A 20,000-nucleotide genomic window follows, 5' to 3' on the forward strand; every position below is an offset into this window, starting at 1 on the left:
TATTCATAGGGTTGTTATTGTAATCAGGTGGCCAGAGTCATACTTACGGGGTTGCGATATCGTCTGAATGGATGACGATATCGCATCTTAGAGGTTAAAGCTTACGAAGTGGTTAACATTATGCGATATCAGGATATGTTATGGCGATAAGGTTGATTTACCGATAACTAGACAATAGGATTTTACTTCTTAACTCAGGTGAACAATTAAATCAGCTTAAATACCGCTTTCTCCTCCTCCTCCCCTCCTCCTCCTACTTCTCCTCCCCTCCTCCTCCTCCTCCTCCTCCTACTTCTCCTCCCCTCCTCCTCCCCTCCTCCTACTTCTCCTCCCCTCCTCCCTATTCTTGGAGCACAATAAGCATGAGCCAACCCACACCAGCCATTAAGAGCGATATCCCAATGGCATGATACTTGGAATTTGGGCCTTGAAGGGAGAAGCACTGATCACCTGCTGTTATTGTTGTTACGCTACTCTGGTCTGGGAACGAAATGTCATCAGTGTCAGTCAGGGGCGAAGTTTGTAAGATTTAATTGGTTGTGTTTGTCCAATTGGGTGATGGGGGCTGAGTCTCTCTCTCTCTCTCTCTCTCTCTCTCTCTCTCTCTCTCTCTCTCTCTCAGGCGTCTGTTTACCTGGTCGTCTTCGCTTACATCTTCTACAGGAGTAAACAGGCACTATAGAATGTTCTTATATAGTATTAAGGTTGGATATATAGATCACTACGTCACAAAAATTACTTGATATTGCTCCTATAGATTTCAGCGAGGAAGATTTTGTGTCGTGAGAATATATGTCTACCTGTATGTGTGTGTTTGTATATGTAAAAGTCAGGAGAGGTTTTTCAAGTATAAATTACCTTAACTTCATTATCATAGGGGGGGGGGGTAGGGGTGTGTGTGTGTGTGTGTGTGTGTGTTGGTGGACTGACACAACCTTAATGTAGTACAAGTGAACCGCTAACACAATTGCTGGTCCTTTTTGTAGCGTTGCTAAACCACAACTCTAATTTTGCGTTTAGTAAACTGTATGCGTGTTGTGTTGTGTTGTGGGTTGTGTATGTGTTAGTGTGTTGTGTTGTGTTGAGTTGGGGGTAATGTGTTGTGTTGTGTTGTGGGTTGTGTATGTGTTAGTGTGTTGTGTTGGGGTAAAGCGATGTATTCTGTTTTGTGTTGATATTATTTATTTAACACATGCAAAATAGATTCACCATTGAGGTGCAAATGATCGATTTTTCGCTCTCGGTAAATTTAGTGGGAAGGTCAATATTTTTTTAAGGTTTATTTTTCGCACATCTGTCACTACCATAAACATCTGTCCCTTCCACAAAATCTCTCCCTTCCATAAATATCTGTCCCTTCCACAAACACCTGTCCTCTCCACAAACATCTGTCGCCTCCACAAACACCTGTCCCCTCCTCAAGCATCTGTCGCCTCCACAAACACCTGTCCCCTCCTCAAGCATCTGTCGCCTCCACAACATGTTGTTCCCGGCTCACGATTGGTGGTCTCCTTCGGCAGGTAACTCCCTCAAGTACCACCAGGGGGCGCCCTTCAGCACCCGGGACCGTGACAACGACTTCAACCCTCGCGGCCACTGCGCCAGGACCTTCCACGGCGCCTGGTGGTTCACCGCCTGTCATGAGGTTAGTAGTAAGGGGCCTGGCTAGTACAGTATATGAACAAGGGGCCTGGCGAGGGGCTGCCTAGGACACCAAATTAGAGGAACTTGGGAGATCCGAGTAAGGAACCATGGGATATGGCCAAAGGGTCTCTCCAGGGATCTGGTCAGAGAATTTACCCAGGGATGTGGTCAGAGGGTCTGTCCAGGGATGTGTCCAGATGGTCTATCCATGGATTTGGTCCGAGGGTTTGTCCAGGAATCTGGCCAGAGGGTCTATGCAGGGATCTGGTCAGAGGATCCGTCCGGGGATCTGGCCAGAGGATCTGTTCGGGGATCTGGGCAGGGGGTCTCCTCTGGCACATAGCCAGAGGGTTTGGTCAGGGGATCTGGCTTGGGTAATTACTAGGAGCCCGGTACCGAGAATATCAAAGGAGGAAGGAAGGAGATGAAGATAAAGGAAGAATGGGGGCAAGAGACGAGGTGGAACACTGGGTAAGAAGAGAAAGATATAGGAAAGGCGTCTCCAGTGGTCCACGTCACCTGCCTTGTTTATGTTGCACTAGAATAAGCTCACTTGTTTTTTTATCCACTTGTCTACCTGCTATCAACCTTAGTCTAAGCATGGAAGAATGAAACAACTGCATGAAGCTTCAAAAAGACAGTCAGCCTCCTTGACCTTTAAGATAGATAGACAGGATGGCCTCAACTTCACCTGTCTTAACTGGTTCCTGTTTTTTCTCCCCTCCCCCCTTACAGTCCCACCTGAACGGGCGGTACCATCATGGCCGCCACAAGAGCTACGGTGACGGCATCAACTGGATGGCCTTCCGTGGCCACAACTACTCCCTCAAGTTCTCCAGGATGATGATCAGACGCACCAACATCTAGATGGAGACCAAGACATCGCCTCCTCCCTCTGATCGATAATTCTTGGAGACATTCATATTTTGTTCTTCAGTTATTTTCCATTTCGACAACTCCTAGGAACTCTAGAGTGCGTTGGCAGTGTTTCTTATTTTAAATGCCTGAAGTGTGTGAGGAAAGACGAACTTGGAGGGAAAATTCACCCACTAGAGAGGATTCAGAGCTGAGGACATCTCCAGGAAGTTAATATTTCTTGTTGTCTCCAAGAATGCAAACGACTATTCATATCATTAGCCTTTAGCGGGGGCCTCCGGGCACGGTACTGGCGCCTCAGCCATCGAGCTAAATGCAGCTGCAGCGCCAGTACAATTAGTGGCGTGCCCAGGTGTTGTGGCAGTATAGGTACGGGTAATGAGATAAGTTACCTGTGTAGTTAATAGGTTAATGAGACGGTAATGAGAGTGCAGGAAGGAGATATCTCTTACCCTGGAGACGTTTAGAAGATCTCCCTCGCCGTCTCTGCAGATTGAAAATGTCAGGCAAGTTGTAGAGACTTGGGTAGATGGGTGGCTACTTCCGCTCCTCTAATTAGCACAGTAGTCTCCTTCTGAGGTATTTTACAGGTGGAAGTTGTCAGTGTTCCCGGGGTCAGGTCACAGGTATACTAGACTCGCCTAAATGGAGGTCAGGTCACAGGTATACCAAACTTACCTAGATGGAAGTCAGGTTCATATGTACCAGACTCACCTAAATGCAGGTCAGGTCACAGGTATACTGAGCTCACTTAGATGGAGGTTAGGTCACACATAGACCAGACTCACCCACCAGATCACAAGACTTCACAAACTTATTAAATATTCTGGTCAAGGCGAAAGTTATTGTAAACGTAGAATAAATTGTTTTCTTCTTCAACTCGGTGCCGTGTGTGTGTGTGTGTGTGTGTGTGTGTGTGTGTGTGTGTGTGTGTGTGTGTGTGTGTGTGTGTGTGTGTGTGTGTGTGTGTGTGTGTGTGTGTGTTGAATTGTTTCCCAACTGTACACAAATGTAAGCTTTGTCTTTGTACTCTGGAGTGATAAAAAGCTTTAGCCGTTTTAAGGAACTTTTGTGATGTAAAACAAAAAAATATCTTTGGTGTGGATCATTATATTAACAAACACTCATTATCCTCCTCGTGTGTGTGTGTGTGTGTGTGTGTGTGTGTGTGTGTGTGTGTGTGTGTGTGTGTGTGTGTGTTTCTCCTCACATAAGACGAACCCTGAAGGTGAGGCAGAAGGAGGGAGAAGGACAGGAGGGAGTGGGATGGGGATGAAGGGAAGGGGTGAGGGAGGGAGGGGAAGTGCAAATTGTAGAAGATTAGGCACAGAATGGGACCGATTGACGAATAACAAACGATTAGGAAATGATTTATGGAGAGTAAGAGGGAAGATTAGGAGTAGAGGAGGGAAATGTAGACGCTGTGAGGGGGGCCAAATGAAGTGTGGTTTAGAGCAAGGGTGATCAAAGGGAGTTTAATTTTAAAGGGAGCAATGAAGGGTATTAGGGATAAGACTATTTTTAAGGGAATGTTCAATGGGAGGAACTTGCTAAAGGGAGAGAATAAATGGAGGACATGGTTAAAGGGAACGCGAGGAAAGGGAGGAACTTGTTAAAGGGAGAGAATAAATGGAGGACATGGTTAAAGGGAACGCGAGGAAAGGGAGGAACTTGCTAAAGGGAGAGAATAAATGGAGGAGAATGGTTAAAGGGAACGCGAGGAAAGGGAGGAACTTGCTAAAGGGAGAGAATAAATGGAGGAGAATGGTTAAAGGGAACGAACAAAGGGAGTGATCAAGGAAGGAGGAATTTGTTAATTAGCTAAGGCAGAGAAGTGGAACTATTGATCTTGTGTGACTGGAGGCAGGAAATTATTAGAGGTGGGAGTAGGGGAGATGGAAGGGTAAAGGGATGGAGTAGGAGGAGGAAGAGGTGGGAGATAAAAAGCGTTATTTTTCTTCTCCTCTTCTCTGTTGATAATAGTCTCTCCTCCCCCCCACCTGGTGTTATGGAGAAAACACGACACAGCCACTCTCATATGACATCGTCCTTAAGGCTACAACAAAATGACTTATTGACTTTTCCGTCGGGTGAAACCTAACCTTAAGACTAATCGTTAACATGGGATCCATTAGGTTTAGGGGGTCTGTTTTAGGACTAAGGAGACTGATTTGTGCGGCTTCCTCAGTTAGGTTTAGGTTAAGGTCTGTTAAGACTAGGGGGCCTGTTGACTCCCCCCCGCCCTCCATGTTTATATAGTATTGGTATTCACTGAACTCTTGAGGCACACACACACACACACACACACACACACACACACACACACACACACACACACACACACACACATAAGGTTTCGTGAATTTAAATCAGAAGTTGCTCTTAGTGTGTGTGTGTGTGTGTGTGTGAGGAGTAGAATTATGAGCATTAAGTAGAGTGAGTCTCTTAGCATCAAGTACCTCCCACGCTGGCTGGTAAGGGCGGTCTGCCGTTCGCTTAGATAAGACCATCTGTTGATGATATCCCCAGCTCATGCGTGAGGGACATTATACAACCCTGAAATATTCCCACAACACAAATAATACCAAACTAACTTAATATAACTCAATAAACATCTAATAATCATCTTAAGTCCTTAAATACATCTGTTCAATAGCATGTAATAATAAACTATGTAAGAGAAATATATTTATTTCTCTAGCGGTGACTGCAAACTACGGCGTCCAAGTAATATAGCCGTAAAGTACAGTGGTGGGACTCTTAACGTGTTATTACAGTATATTAACTCTTGTGTTGCCTTCGATGTGGTCTGGACAGCTGAACTTATCCAGTGTCGGTGAGTGCTGTGTGTACCCTGGCAGCATGGATACCCACCACTATATATCAGTGTACTGTAATATACCACCATTATCTATTAATTATTATTGTCACTACCATTATACCAATACCATCATCACATAACACTACTTCTACTACTACTACTACTACTACTACTTTTTTTTTTTTTAAACGTGGCCTCCAGCCTCCCCCAATAGCCACACCTTCGCCACCATTTATTTACCTTAATATTAAATATCCTAATACATAAGCAACTATCCTATCTGTGTTAAAATTAGTTGAGCCGCAGATCGATGCGGCATTCGGTGACTGTAGCCTCATAGTCTATATCTGCAGCAGTTGACGGAGTAGGGGCAGAAGCTCTCGTTCCCCTGAGGCAGAGCAAAGCCGACCGAAGGAGAGAGAAGGACAGTCGACATCTCATCCAGGCTGTGACATAACTTCTGGGCTGCTGCTTCTGTTCGGAGATCAGCTCCGCGAGTCTGGCGTAGAAACATCTTGCGCTTGGGCCCATCCCACCAGAGGTTGTGAACACTAGCGGAGTGAAGCTGCCTTGATCGACATTTTGAATTCTCTCCCCATATGCCCTTCTCTTGTCGTTCTCGTTCCTCCTATGTGCAGCATCGAGAGCTAGGTTACGGTGACAAACGGCCATGGGATCAAAAATCCTGATGTCGAAGAAGGCTCGCTGTCCCCGCGTCCAGAATCCTCGAGCACTGACGTCCACACGGGCTTCGTTAGATGTGTTTGAAGTCCTGTGTTGGAGGATCTCGCCATCCAGTGGAAGGAGGGTCGGTTCTACCATGACGTCCCGGCAGGTTTCCTTCAACATATTTGCTGTGAGATCCCTTACCTCGTCATGCCTCATGCATATGAAGCCCCCCTTCTTGCAAACCATGGCGTGATCGCCATCATAGGAATAGCCACACACGCATTGGGAGGGCAAACCATCTACTGGCCAACCGTACCTTAGAGCAATGGCATCTGTAAATTCTTGTTTGTTAAGGCTGAAACCATTTGCCCTTATCGGTAACGTAGTTAACCAGTTCGAGGCGCCCACCTCCTGCGCTATAGCTACTTTTTTTGTCAAATTTTCTGGAACCTGCAGCAATAGTTGCTGCAACATGTCATTTTGGCAGTGCTACTACTACTACTACTTCTACTACTTCTTCCTGTTACCCCTATTACCGCCACCACCACATACTAATACCATCAAAACTACTACCAATACTACTACTGCAACTACTACCACCACCACTACCACAATCACTGATACTACACCTACCAACACCATAACTACCACCATCACCCACCACCACTACCACCACAGCGACAAACATCACCAGTAGACGAGCGGCGGCACAACACTGACTTGCATCTTGATCACCAAACAATAACATCATCTGACAAGTTGTTAGGTGGGCGTAGTTACCCTAGTGGCCTGACGAGTGTAGTTAAGTAAGGAGAGCGAGATGACCAGAACTACGTCACGTTAGAGTCAACAACCTCAGATAGTCTTTGTTTTAGGGTACTGTATTTATTTTCTTGTGGAGGGGGGTGGGGGGGGGTAATTTTTTTTTTTTTTTAGAATGGAGTCAGGATTTAATTTTTCTTGTGAGGTCCATCGCACCTTAATAGTGTCTCTCCTCCTAGCTAGTGTGTTAGGAGGTAATACATACAATACATATCTCATTATTTTATATGAGGTTCACATGAAGATTAGTTCCCCCCTGTCTCTAGTTTACTTCACCTGATGAGTAACAAGACCCTAACCTGACCTGACCTTAAACACCTACCAGTTAACTTTAAGGTGTTTAATTATCATGTGGGATAAGGTAAGCTATGGGGGGGGGATTATCTTCATGTGATCCCTTTCTGACACTGCTGATCGTGTTCCCAGCAGTGGTGTGTGTTGCTTTATGGGGTTAGATACTGAGTGTCAACATCTCCTCCATATACTAGGAAGACAACAGTGTGTCAAGGTACAGGCAGGCGTCCTCGGGTGTCTGGCGTCCACGGGCGGTGTCCTTACCATGAATAAAAGTCGTTTATGACCACCGTGTGTTATCGGGAAGCTTGTATATGTATATGTGGTCGCTAGAGGTCGCCGTGTACGTGGGATCAGATAGGGGGAACAGCCTGATATTTCGTAGTTGTCACTCCCTCTCTGTAGACGCTCTGCCTCTGCCTGCCTGGTGAGTTGATGGGTGAAGGGGCGCATCCTTGAGGTGTATGGTGCCACTTGGGGTGTGTGACCTCTCTCTCTCTCTCTCTCTCTCTCTCTCTCTCTCTCTCTCACCTCTACCTGTGTGCCCCCCCTCCTCCCCCTTGAGGAAAATCTTCAACTCCAGAGCGTCAAGGAAGGAAGGTACACGCATACATACAGTACATACATAATAAGTCTTTGATATCGCTGTACAAAACGCTTCTAGATTCCTACTTTAACTAGCCTAGCGGTGTTATAACCTAGTTGATAAGGTCTGTAACAATCCTTCCCCCTCCCCACCTACCACACCTACCACACCTACCACCCCCCATACCCCCACCATCACCACCAAATACCCCCCCTACCACACCCCTACCCCACACCCCTACCATCACCCTGGGCCAACATCGGAATGATTTTCACACAAATTGTCATATTGATATTTAGAAGGAAAATCAAAGTAATGTTCGTCGTATGTGTGTTTTTCTTGTATAATGATAATGATGTAGAATATGATGATGATGATGATGATGTATATTTGCTTGACTTAGAAGTTATACAGTGTCTTGGGTTTTCTTATGGTAGAGAGTCGTATATTTTTTCTGTGTTTACATTTAGAGTCGACAGAAGAGTTAATTTGTTTGTTTTTTTCTTTGTTTGCTGACTTGGGCTTTTTGTTTACAGTCGTTTTAGTCTCTTCTGTTTACAGGTTAGCATAATTTGTTTAGTATTGTTTTTTGGTAGGATACTCTGCCAGTTGTTTACAGGTTAGCATAGTTTGTGTACATTGTTTACTGGTAGGATATACTGCCAGTTTACAGGTCAGCACACAATCTGTTTATATTGTTTTTTTTATATAGTGTGCATAATACTGCCTTGTTTATATTCAGCAGTGTTTGCCTCATTTGCCGTCAGTATAATCCGTCTCGGTTATTTAGGATAATTTTTACCCCTTATTTTATAATCCGGGTTAATTCATTTGTTTGTTTCTCTCTTTTCTTCTCTATTTCTCTTCTTTTAGGTTGGGATAATTCTCTTGTTTATTCGTTTTTCTTTCTCTCTTAATGACTCTGTACTGCTCTAGGGATTGTGTTCAGTGTATTGTAGGTAACCCATACATACATACATACATACATACATACATACATACGGGGTAGAATGGCGTGTGTTTATGTTTGGGTCACGTGGCGGGCAGTAGACGCTCTGCCTCACGACCTATTGTGAATAAATAGAACGAAGGTTTAATTAAAGAGTCAGGACGATACTCTTGTGTGTGTGTGTGTCAGGCAATTCAGGGGTTCAAGAGTTGTTATGGCATTGAATTTTTGAGAGTAAATACACACACACACACACACACACACACACACACACACACACACACACACACACACACCTTAATACAACAACCTCTTAATTACATTCGTGTTTGGGTATTGTGTGTGGGATTTCTATCATTCGTGAACGACTTAGGATAAATAGTAATTTTTTTTTTTCAGTCATGTAAATTCGTTGCCGTTTTAAAGGTGTAGACACGATGTTGTGATGGTATACATAGTACTTTAAGGGTATACATGTGACGTTTCATAATTATACATGATGTTGCAATGGTATAGATATGTTGATGTAAGAGTGTAACGTGATGTTGCAATGATTTAAATGATACTTTAGATGGGTGATGTGATGTTGCATTGGTGTAAATGATTCTTTAAATGGGAAATGTGATGTTGCAGTGTTGTTAATGATAAAGTAAAAGGGTTGGTGATTTTGCAATGATGTAATAATTCAGTAATAGTACACATGATGTTGCAAATTGTATATATGCAGAAAGATACGATACAATAATACTCGTACGTGTGACTGAAAAAAAAAGACACTGACATGTTCCGAGGTTGCAAATATCCTTACAATGTGTTGCAATATCATAGGTAAGGTTTGCAATATTTTCCCTGTGTTATTCATTTGTATTTTGCATTAAGCTTTAGACGTTTCTTATTACCATATGATAATCCATTCTCCGCGTGATGGAAGATGAGAGATTACCCAGACAGACGTGAGGACAGTGTCAAAACAGAGATGAAATTATAATGACAAAAATAATGAATAATAATGAATGAAAGGTTATTAGGCAAGTGAACAAAGTGGTGGTAAACAGTTATGACCGTATTTCAAGATGGCTCAATGAGTCTGTGTGTGTGTGTGTGTGTGTGTGGGTGTGTGTGTGTCTGTCTGTCTGTCTGTCTGCCTGTCTGTCTGTCTGTCTATATGAACGGGTTTCGCCTTATCGATAACGCATTGAACAAATTTTTGGAGAATACAAAGAAAAAAAATCCACGATACAGGAACCAAATATTACAGAATACAGACAGACAGACAGACAGACTGACGGTATTATCACACGTGGGTACAAAAACTGCTTGACCGAATTACCACTGGTCGTCATAATGTTTCCTCCCTGTCTTAATTGCTACAAGATGGTGATATACAGTAGTTAACTCTGTTGCTACCCCGATGTCTCAATGAGTTTATTAGTCACGGTAAAGTTATTTCTTACCCTCGTGTATATTTTAATTTTTCTTGACTTTTATTGACGTGTGTGAATGTGGAATAAAGTGGTATAATGTGGAAGAGTGTGGGATAAAGTGGTATAAAGTGGAAGTGTGGAATAAAGTGGTATAATGTGGAAGAGTGTGGGATAAAGTGGTATAAAGTGGAAGTGTGGAATAAAGTGGTATAATGTGGAAGAGTGTGGGATAAAGTGGTATAAAGTGGAAGTGTGGAATAAAGTGGTATAATGTGGAAGAGTGTGGGATAAAGTGGTATAAAGTGGAAGAGTGTGGAATAAAGTGGTATAATGTGGAATAAAGTGGAAGAATGTTGAATAAAGTGGTATAATGTGGAAGAATATGGTATTTTAAGTGGTATAAAGTGAAATAACGTGGAATAAAGTGGAATATTAGAATCTACAACTGACAGAGGCTATGTATTGTTTAACGTGTATATTATATGTAGAGTATATGTGCTTGTGTTTATAATTTTAGCCAGTGTTTGAGAGGCCTAAACGCTGTCATTTAGGGTTATGGGTTAAACTAAGGTGATTTAATTTCTTTTTTTTAATCCTTGTTTGCTTGTCTCCTTGTTTGGCCATGGTTTAATATTATTTCGGTGCTATTGTTTACATAGTGACAACCCCGCGTGTGTGATTGTTTTAATAGTACTGTATTTACTTGGTGGCAACTCTGGGCCCGGAGAAACTTTATAGGTTAGTGATCGTCATTTTTTTTTTTAATTCACGTCATGATGTATTATATTTTACTTTGTATTCTCTATGTGTCTTTAGTGTTGTGTTTTTATTTTATCTTTTATTTACGTATTCTTCATTCTGTGTGTGTGTGTGTGTGTGTGTGTGTGTGTGTGTGTGTGTGTGTGTGTGTGTGTGTGTGTGTGTGTGAAATTAAATACCTGAGCATGAGTACCTGCACATGCTTGATGATCAGTGTATAACCATAATTCTCTGTACATACATAAAGGACGTACATATGTGTGTGTATATATACCGGCGTACATGTACACATAGCAGTTCGTTCTCCCGTGTGAATTTTTTTTTATTTTTTTTTTATATTATAATTTTTTTTGTTAATATTTTTTTTTCTCTGTAATTGTGGATTTTAAGAAGAGACAATCAGGAGAAATTCACAATAAGAGAAGAGAGAGAATGGGAGAAAGAGAACGTTGATGAGAGTGGAGGTAAAAAGGGAAGAATAAATGAGATAGGGAGAGGGTAGATAAGAATTATGGACGTAGGGGAGAGAAGCTTTAGACGATAACAGAGGAAAAAGGGAGGAAGAGGGAATTACGAGGAGGAGGTCATTATGTAGAGAGAGAAAGAGAGAGAAATGAAGAGGGGTTTAAAAGGTGCGTGTGTGAAGATAGGGAGAGAAAGAGACACAGAGAGAGGGGGGAGAAGGAAGATAAAAAGATAAATGATACATAGAAGGAAAATAAGAGACAAAAAATAATAAAAAAAACACAAGAGAAAATTGAAGAGAATGAATATATTTATTTATTTTTCATTATTTTTTGTCGTAAAGAAACAATATAAGAAATATGTTAACCGCTTATACGAATAACGTTATAATAATTAAGAACTATATGACTGTGTTGTCTTAGATGTTAATTATCTTATAGGAATATATATATGTGTGTTATATATGTAAATTAGGGTTTATTATAAGAAAATCCAATGCGATTATTGCTCAAACAAAACCCGGAATTATGTAGGTTATGATATAGTGGTTTAGGGTTCAGTTCAAGCGATTCAAAGATGGTGTTGGTGTTTGGAACCTGTATGTGTGTGTATTTACGTCTGTGTATGTGTGTGTGTGTGCTTTCTCCTTTACACACACACACACACACACACATCACAGGTTCCTAAAAAATAACATTGTGTCAACTTCGAACCCCTGAAGTGAACCCTTAAGAAAATACTGTATTGTTAATGGTTAAATTGAACGCTGGTGGAAGTTGGCTCGCCTGTGTGGCTACTCGGTGAGGGCGAGTGGAGAGGGTGAAGTTGTGAGAGTGAAGTTTGTGTAGTGTTTTAGGACAAAGTGATCCATAATGAGGCAGAAAATGATCCATAATGAGGCAGAAAATGATCCATAATGAGGCAGAAAATGATCCATAACGAGGCAGAAAATTATCCGTAATGAGGCAGAAAATTATCTTTTTATGATATCGTTAAAGTTATATTATTATTATTATTATTATTATTATTATTATTATTATATAGCTGCTGAATATGACCACCATCAGTGAAAATGACTATTGAAGGTGAAATTGAGTGATCTTAGGCAGTGAAAATTAACTAAATCCACTGGAAAATGAATAACAGAGCCCCAGGTGGAAAGTGAATAACAGAGCCCCAGGTGGAAAGTGAATAACAGAGCCCCAGGTGGAAAGTGAATAACAGAGGTCAGGTGGAAAGTGAATAACAGAGGTCAGGTGGAAAATGAATAACAGAGGTCAGGTGGAAAGTGAATAACAGAGCCCCAGGTGGAAAGTGAATAACAGAGGTCAGGTGGAAAGTGAATAACAGAGGTCAGGTGGAAAGTGAATAACAGAGGTCAGGTGGAAAGTGAATAACAGAGGTCAGGTGGAAAGTAAATGACCTAGAGTAAAGTTGAAAAAAGTGAATTCTGCTCTGCTAAGGAAAATCACTTACGATGAATAAATGAAATTATTGATTGACCAACTTGTAAGGTTATTTAGTGGTTTACAGTGACTATTACAACTACAGAGCCATTGTTTACTTGTTTGGGTTTTAAAGAGTTCAAATCTAAGGGTTCAAGAGTTGGCCTGAGGTTGTATTTGGTTAGTACGTGTGTGTGTGTGTGTGTGTGTGTGTGTGTGTGTGTGTGTGTGTGTGTGTGTGTGTGTATGTGTGTGTGTGTGTGTGTGTGTGTGTGTGTGTGTGTAAAAGAAGACATTGATGGTGTCTTTGAAACTTTGAATTTAAATATGTAAAAAAAAAATATTAAGAAAAAATCATGTGTCTAAGGGAGGTATATTATCACCCCAACACACACACACACACACACACACACACACACACACATACACACACACACACACACACACACACACACACACACACACACACACACACACACCAAAACAATACGATAGCCAACTTTTGAACCTCCAGCATGAACCTTTAAATTAAGTAAAAAAAAAATAAATATATATATATCACTGAACTCTAATGCGCTTTAAGCTTTAAGTTGTAAGTGTTAAGTTTCCTAGACATTAAAAAAAAAATGGTCGATTTTTGTTTGTGTTCCGGTGTTTATTTTTTCTCTCTCTGTTATTTTAGGTTTAGGGTAAAAAATCCGTCTTATGAATTAGTTGACGCGTTGGGTTGGTCAGCGTTACTTACTGTGTGTGTAGTCCAGGTGAGGGATACTGCCAGAGACGACCTTATCCATGGCTTAATTATCTTGTGTCATCCGTGATTGGGTTATACGAGTCTGGATTATCCGAGGCAAATTTATCCGAGATCGTATTAACCAGCCGTGTTAAACAAAGCCGTGTTATCCGTGTCTGGGTTTTATCCGAGATTGGGTTATCCGAGGTACGGTTATCCGAGATTGGATTTTCCGAAGCCGGGTTATCCGAGATCGTATTAACCAGGTATCCAGGATTAATTTATCCATTAGTAACTTTACTCCAATTAATTCATCCTTGGTTCTCATTACTCAAGGCCTGGATAATCAGGATTAAGGGTTAATCCAATACTCGGTTATCCAATTACCCTATTATCCGTCATCCAGCCATATAAGAGTCAATTGTGTACTCGATAATCAAGATTCCAATTTACTGAGTTTTTTCTTAATTTCTTGAGTACGTTGACTTAATTCCTCTAGTACTCTGTCGTCGCACTCAAAGGAATAAGACCTCGTACTCAAGGACTAAAACACTGTACTCAGAAGGTTGGAATCATACTTAAGGGATTAAATCATCATACTCAAAGGGTTAATACTCAAGGGATTAAAAGAAAGATTTTTAGGTAAGAAAGGGAACAATTTAAAGGGGAAAACATGAAGTTAGTCACACCCCTTAAATAGGTCAACAGCAGCCAGAAGAGAGGTTGACCTGATGTCGTAACTCTGACCTGGACTCGAAGGCGTTGATAAACCTTTACTGCTTTTATGTGATATTATTTTTTAAGCTGTGTATGACTCCTTTGTGTGTTTGTGTATCATATGACTAAACAGAAATAAATGTTGAAGAAATTATAACACGATTTTTTTTTTTTTTTAACCTTTTCCACCAATTATCAGGGTGATCAAAAAGTCCCTGTGCACCAGCTATGATTAACAGTATGGTTATTTACCTTGTTTTACATAGGTGTGATGTGGGAAAAGGTTTATTGTTGGGTATTACAGGTGCACAGGGATTTTTCGATCACCTTGGATTATATTTGGTGTTGGAAGCTATGATATTGTTGTGTATATACCAAGTGATGATGTGACCCATGTGTACACGTACATATGTATATACCTTCTCTCTGTAGCACACACACACACACACACTTCACCTGTAATATTAAATTCTTATTCAGGTGATGGTCTGAAGCCACCGTGAATGGATCCTCAACTTTTATTACAGACAGGTGAAGTTCTCCAACAGTTGTACCAACTCATAACTTTGGCCTCTGTGAAGTGACTTATGACTTTTATGTCTTGTTAAACATTATGAGAGAATATGCATGTTTCCATTAATATATCTGCATACATTTATCTATGTTCAGTATAATATATATATATATATATATAAACCTGCATCTTATAATTCATGTACGCCCACTAAAAAATTACTCGGCACCCTTACGGCGTGATACAATATGACACGGGTGCCGAATAATTTTTAAGTGGGTGTACAGTGAATCCTTCTGGGTGAAACTGAAGGTGGGTGTCATACAAGACACTGTCTACACTAAGTCTTGGCTACATAAGGAGGCAGACTCGACCGCCTTCGCTTCCCCAATTGCAATATTTGGTTCCATTTAACAGCTGGGTGGACTGTGAGTGCTCTGGGCTCGAATCAATAATAAAAAAAAGGAGGTAAGAGCTGTATCCACTCGGCCGCTGCTCCCCTCCCTACAGTACCAAGACCTCTTAAAGCTTTATTCTCTTATATTTCTCATTTATTGGTGAGGAGAGAAAGCATCAAGCTGTGACAGGGTCTTAATGTAATCCTGGCGCCATTTTAGCCACAATGGTAGGCTGAGGGAGGCAGGTGGAGGTGTTCTCAGCAGACACCGGGGAACTGTGTGTCTTGTGAACCTTTGTGAGGACGTGGTAATGACGTGTTGAGGACGTGGTAATGACGTGTTGAGGACGTGGTAATGACGTGTTGAGGACGTGGTAATGACGTGTTGAGGACGTGGTAATGACGTGTTGAGGACGTGGTAATGACGTGTTGAGGACGTGGTAATGACGTGTTGAGGACGTGGTAATGACGTGTTGAGGACGTGGTAATGACGTGTTGAGGACGTGGTAATGACGTGTATAACATCTGAATCATATCACTTAATTCATTAGAAGTCATTGATTAGGTGTTGTTTCACTTATCAGCTATTCACTGTAGTTATGTTCTTGATAATCTCTGAATCACTACACTTAATTACGTAATATTTACACTTAATTACTTGATAATCATTTAATCATCTCAATAATATAAAATTATAATTGTGGTATTAGATAAAGTAATATACGTTAATTTATAGAGACCATGAATGACACACACACATACACACACACACACACACACACACACACACACACACACACACACACACACACACACACACAGTACCTGTTAGTGATTCCAAGTGGTTCCCAACACATCTCTGCAGTCGCTTGGCCATCAGAAGACAGAAGTGAGAACAAACTATGTTGAGAGAGCTTGTTAGAACTTCCCTTGTTTACTTAGTTTCAGTTTCAGCTTCGTCATTGAGTAAGGTTAGTGTAACGCCTCACTATCAGATATCAAGGACTTACTCGTTGCCACCATCACAAATATCTAAATAAAGATTACCTTATAAAAAACACAAGCAATATGACAATAAACTCACTAAGTTACTCAGACATTATTCGCATCACTACTGTAAAACCCAGACTCGCCAGCAGGAGTTTTATCTGTAACACAAGCCTCCACGGTGGCAAAGAGATGATATTTTTTCTCAGGATGAACAGAACTTAAGAGGAAGGCCGAAGCGTTGGGTGTCGGTGTGTTAGCCTGAAGGCGTGAAGCTACTGGGATAAACACACACACACACACATTACGCCTTGCTGTTAGGATTGACACATTCACCCATACACCACTAGCACGTCACACTCATTGATCAAGAAGTGAGTGTATTAGTACAGATTTATATGTAAAATACTTGTGCAGCTTTCCCTCTGTAGCGACACTATATATTACCATTTAGGTGAAGCCTCAACATAAACAGGAGGGACGCGTACCTGGACCCAATTATCAACAGACTGTAACAGGTAAATAATTAATCAGCCGCATCTTAATAACGTCTTACAGTTAACAGTTCGTATGATGTTTGTCTCTCGTAACTGGTGACTGGAAGACACTTGTGGGATCATACATGGTTGAGGGTATGAATGGCTTCTCGGTGCCTCGGTAAGGGAAGAAGTTTTGAAGGGTCGTCTCTGAGTTGAAGTTGGCATGATGCTGTTCTTGAAGTCTGTGTGTGTCGTGAAGGTGAAAGTAAAAGTGAGTTCCATTGGCCTGACGTCCCCATTAAAGGCAGTGTTAGATATAGTCCACTGAATACTAATCTTGGGTACACATGGAAACAGTGTCACCAGCGCTGTACCCAACCTTCTTCCCTTCTCCAATTAAAGTCAGGTACTCGTTCACAGCTGGGCCGATTTAGGGGTGCCTAGAGGGTGAGCCATAGACAATTAAGATCTAAGATGAACGCTATATCGACTCGTTTACCTGATTTATCTGACGGCTACCCTAATTAGAGGCGGCCATAGCGAGGGAAGGAGGCCAAAGGTCTGTGTAGGACCCCTCTGTTGTTCTTAATAGGGTTATCTGAAGCCCCAGTACTGTTCTCACTTCCAGACTTGTGCTGCTAGGCTGTTGTATAGGTCTACCATCCTGTGTGTGATGGAAACAGGCAAATGTAGTACCCATATTCAAAAAGGGAGACAGAGCATCAGCGTCAAATTACCGGCCGATCAGTTTGACGTCAGTAGTGGGGAAATTTCTTGAAACAATTATAGCAGATAACATCTGATCGCATTTAGAGAAAAGCAAATTAATCTACGACTCTCAACATGGGTTTACAAAGGGAAAATCTTGTCTAACAAATCTGCTGACATTTTTTAGGAAAGTCTTCGAGGTAGTAGATAATGACGAAAATTACGATGTTGTTTACTTAGACTTTAGCAAAGCATTTGACAGAGTACCGCATCAGAGGCTTCTGAGAAAAATTAAGGCTCATGGTATCGAGGGGAAAGTTTTAAATTGGATAAAATCATGGCTCACCGATACAACGCAGAGGGTCAGCGTAGATGGTGTTAAATCTGAGTGGGGTCGTGTAACCAGTGGGGTTCCCCAGGGGTCAGTACTAAGCCCACTCTTGTTCATAATCTACATAAACGATCTAGATACTGGGATCAGCAGTGACATAAGCAAGTTTGCGGATGACACCAAAATAGGGCGGCAGATTAATTCAGGGCAGGATGCAAATGCATTACAGGAGGATCTAAATAAACTGCAGGGGTGGTCTGAAAAATGGCAAGTGAAATTCAACACCAGCAAGTGCAGCGTACTTAATATTGGAAGAACAAATTCTCTCAATGTATACAGCCTTAACAACATCAACCTAGAGAAGTCGACTTGTGAAAGAGACCTAGGGGTACTTGTAAGGCCGGACCTACGGCCTAGAAAACAGTGCGTTAATGTTCGAAATAAGGCAAACAGAGTATTGGGTTTTATATCTAGAAGTGAAAGTAACAAGAGTGCAGAGGTCTTATTGCAACTATATCTTGCGCTAGTCAGGCCGCACCTCGATTATGCGGTTCAGTTCTGGTGCCCTTATTATAGAATGGATATCAATTCACTAGAGTCGGTGCAGCGAAGAATGACGAAAATGATTCCGGGACTTAGAAACCTTCCATATAAGGATAGGTTAAAGAAACTTAACTTGCATTCCCTAGAAAGACGAAGAGTGCGGGGAGATATGATAGAAGTATTCAAGTGGGTGAAAGGAATCAATAAAGGAGATATAGATAAAGTTCTTATAATATCCGAGCAGGATAGGACTCGGAACAACGGATTCAAGTTGGATAAGTTTAGGTTTAGGAGGGAGATAGGAAGGAACTGGTTTACAAATAGGGTGGTGGACGAGTGGAACAAGCTTAGCAACTTTGTAGTAAGTGCTGGAATGCTGGAAAGTTTTAAAAGGAGGCTAGATAGATTCATGGATGATAGAGAGTGGTAGTAACTCTCGACAGGAGCTGCCATGCACAGGCCAACCGGCCTATTGCAGACTCCTTATTTTCTTATGTTCTTATGTAAGTGTTTTCCTTATATTCGTTCTGCACGACACCTTGGCGGCTTCAGGTCGTGTCCTCTCATGTTAATGGCGCGTGACTAAACGACAGATTGATGTGGGGGTTATTACATCTTCTAACCTGTTCGAGATTTTGATTATCATTATGAGATCTGCCCTATCGTGTCGTGTGTGTGTGTGTGTGACGCCCCTGAACGTAGGAACCACCTTTAAGGAAGCCCCACCTCTGGCCCACCTCTCACTACTGACGTGGCAGGAGGTGGTGTGGAGGGACTACCTGACGCACTCGCTCTACTGGCCAACTAATTACCTGGGTTTTGGTTGAATCCTTGCAGTGTGTGTGTTGGCCCAGGTGATGGATGGTGGACCTTGTGAGTGACGCTACTGTTGTTACTGGTGCTGGTGTTACTGTTATTATCATTGCTGTTACTGTTATTGGTGTTGTTATTGTTGCTCTTACTGTTGCTGTTGTTACTGTTTCTGTTGTTACTGATACTGTTGTTGTTATTGTTGGTGCTGTTTTTTGCTTATATATTTAGTACTGTCACCGTTAGGGATGCAAGTTGAGGCTGTTTTTCCCCGTTGTTATCACTACTGTTGCTACGATCACTATTGTTGCTACGGTCACTGTTATTACAATCACATTGTTGCCATATTAACACAACGAGACGTTAAAAATGTCTGCAAACCCTGACTCAGATATTCACTGCTTCAATAACACTACAGGAAAAAATATACAGCGAATAACTACAGAGGAATATTGATGATTACAAAGTATTAACTGTACATGTACACTACCCAGGATAAATGTACTCTATTATTTCTCATGTACACCTAATACTTATACACTATATCTCAGTTAATGTACATAAGAGAGAGACACATGCATATATCTCTCAGTGTACACATAATCAGAGACACATGATATGTCCCACTCATTACTACGATATCTCTCTACTTCAGCAGCTGTCCCTTGAGGCTTCTTGTAGCAGCTGGATCACGTGCAGCTGGGAAGATGGACAACAGAAACAGCTGGATATATGGACTAGCTGAGTCGACGGTAGTAGGTGAGTCAACAGAAATATTGACTCAGAAGTAGATGAGTCAACAGTAGGATTGACTCAGAAGTAGATGAGTCAACAGTAGGATTGACTCAGAAGTAGATGAGTCTACAGAAAGATTGACTCAGTTGTGGGTGAGTCAACAGAAAGATTGACTCAGTAGTGGGTGAGTCAACGGTAGGATTGACTCAGAAGTAGGTGAGTCAACAGAATGATGACTCAAAAGTAGGTAAGATAACTCAGAAGTAGATGAGTCAATGGTAGGAATGAGTCA

General features: G+C 41.7%; 1 protein-coding gene across 1 annotated transcript in view; it reads left to right on the plus strand.

Annotated features, from left to right (window-relative positions):
• LOC121871001 (fibrinogen C domain-containing protein 1-like) overlaps positions 1-3,483 on the plus strand; it is a gene marked incomplete at its 5' end in the record, with an annotated part of 29,439 nt that extends 25,956 nt beyond the window's left edge. The window contains 2 exon segments of the mRNA XM_042373029.1: positions 1,521-1,645; positions 2,380-3,483. Of these exon segments, the coding sequence (XP_042228963.1) occupies positions 1,521-1,645; positions 2,380-2,511 (257 nt within the window).
• Between the last annotated feature and the right edge of the window lie 16,517 nt (positions 3,484-20,000).

The sequence above is a fragment of the Homarus americanus genome, unplaced genomic scaffold (assembly GCF_018991925.1).
Source record: "Homarus americanus isolate GMGI-L3 unplaced genomic scaffold, GMGI_Hamer_2.0 scaffold52512, whole genome shotgun sequence".
Lineage (NCBI taxonomy): Eukaryota > Metazoa > Arthropoda > Malacostraca > Decapoda > Nephropidae > Homarus > Homarus americanus.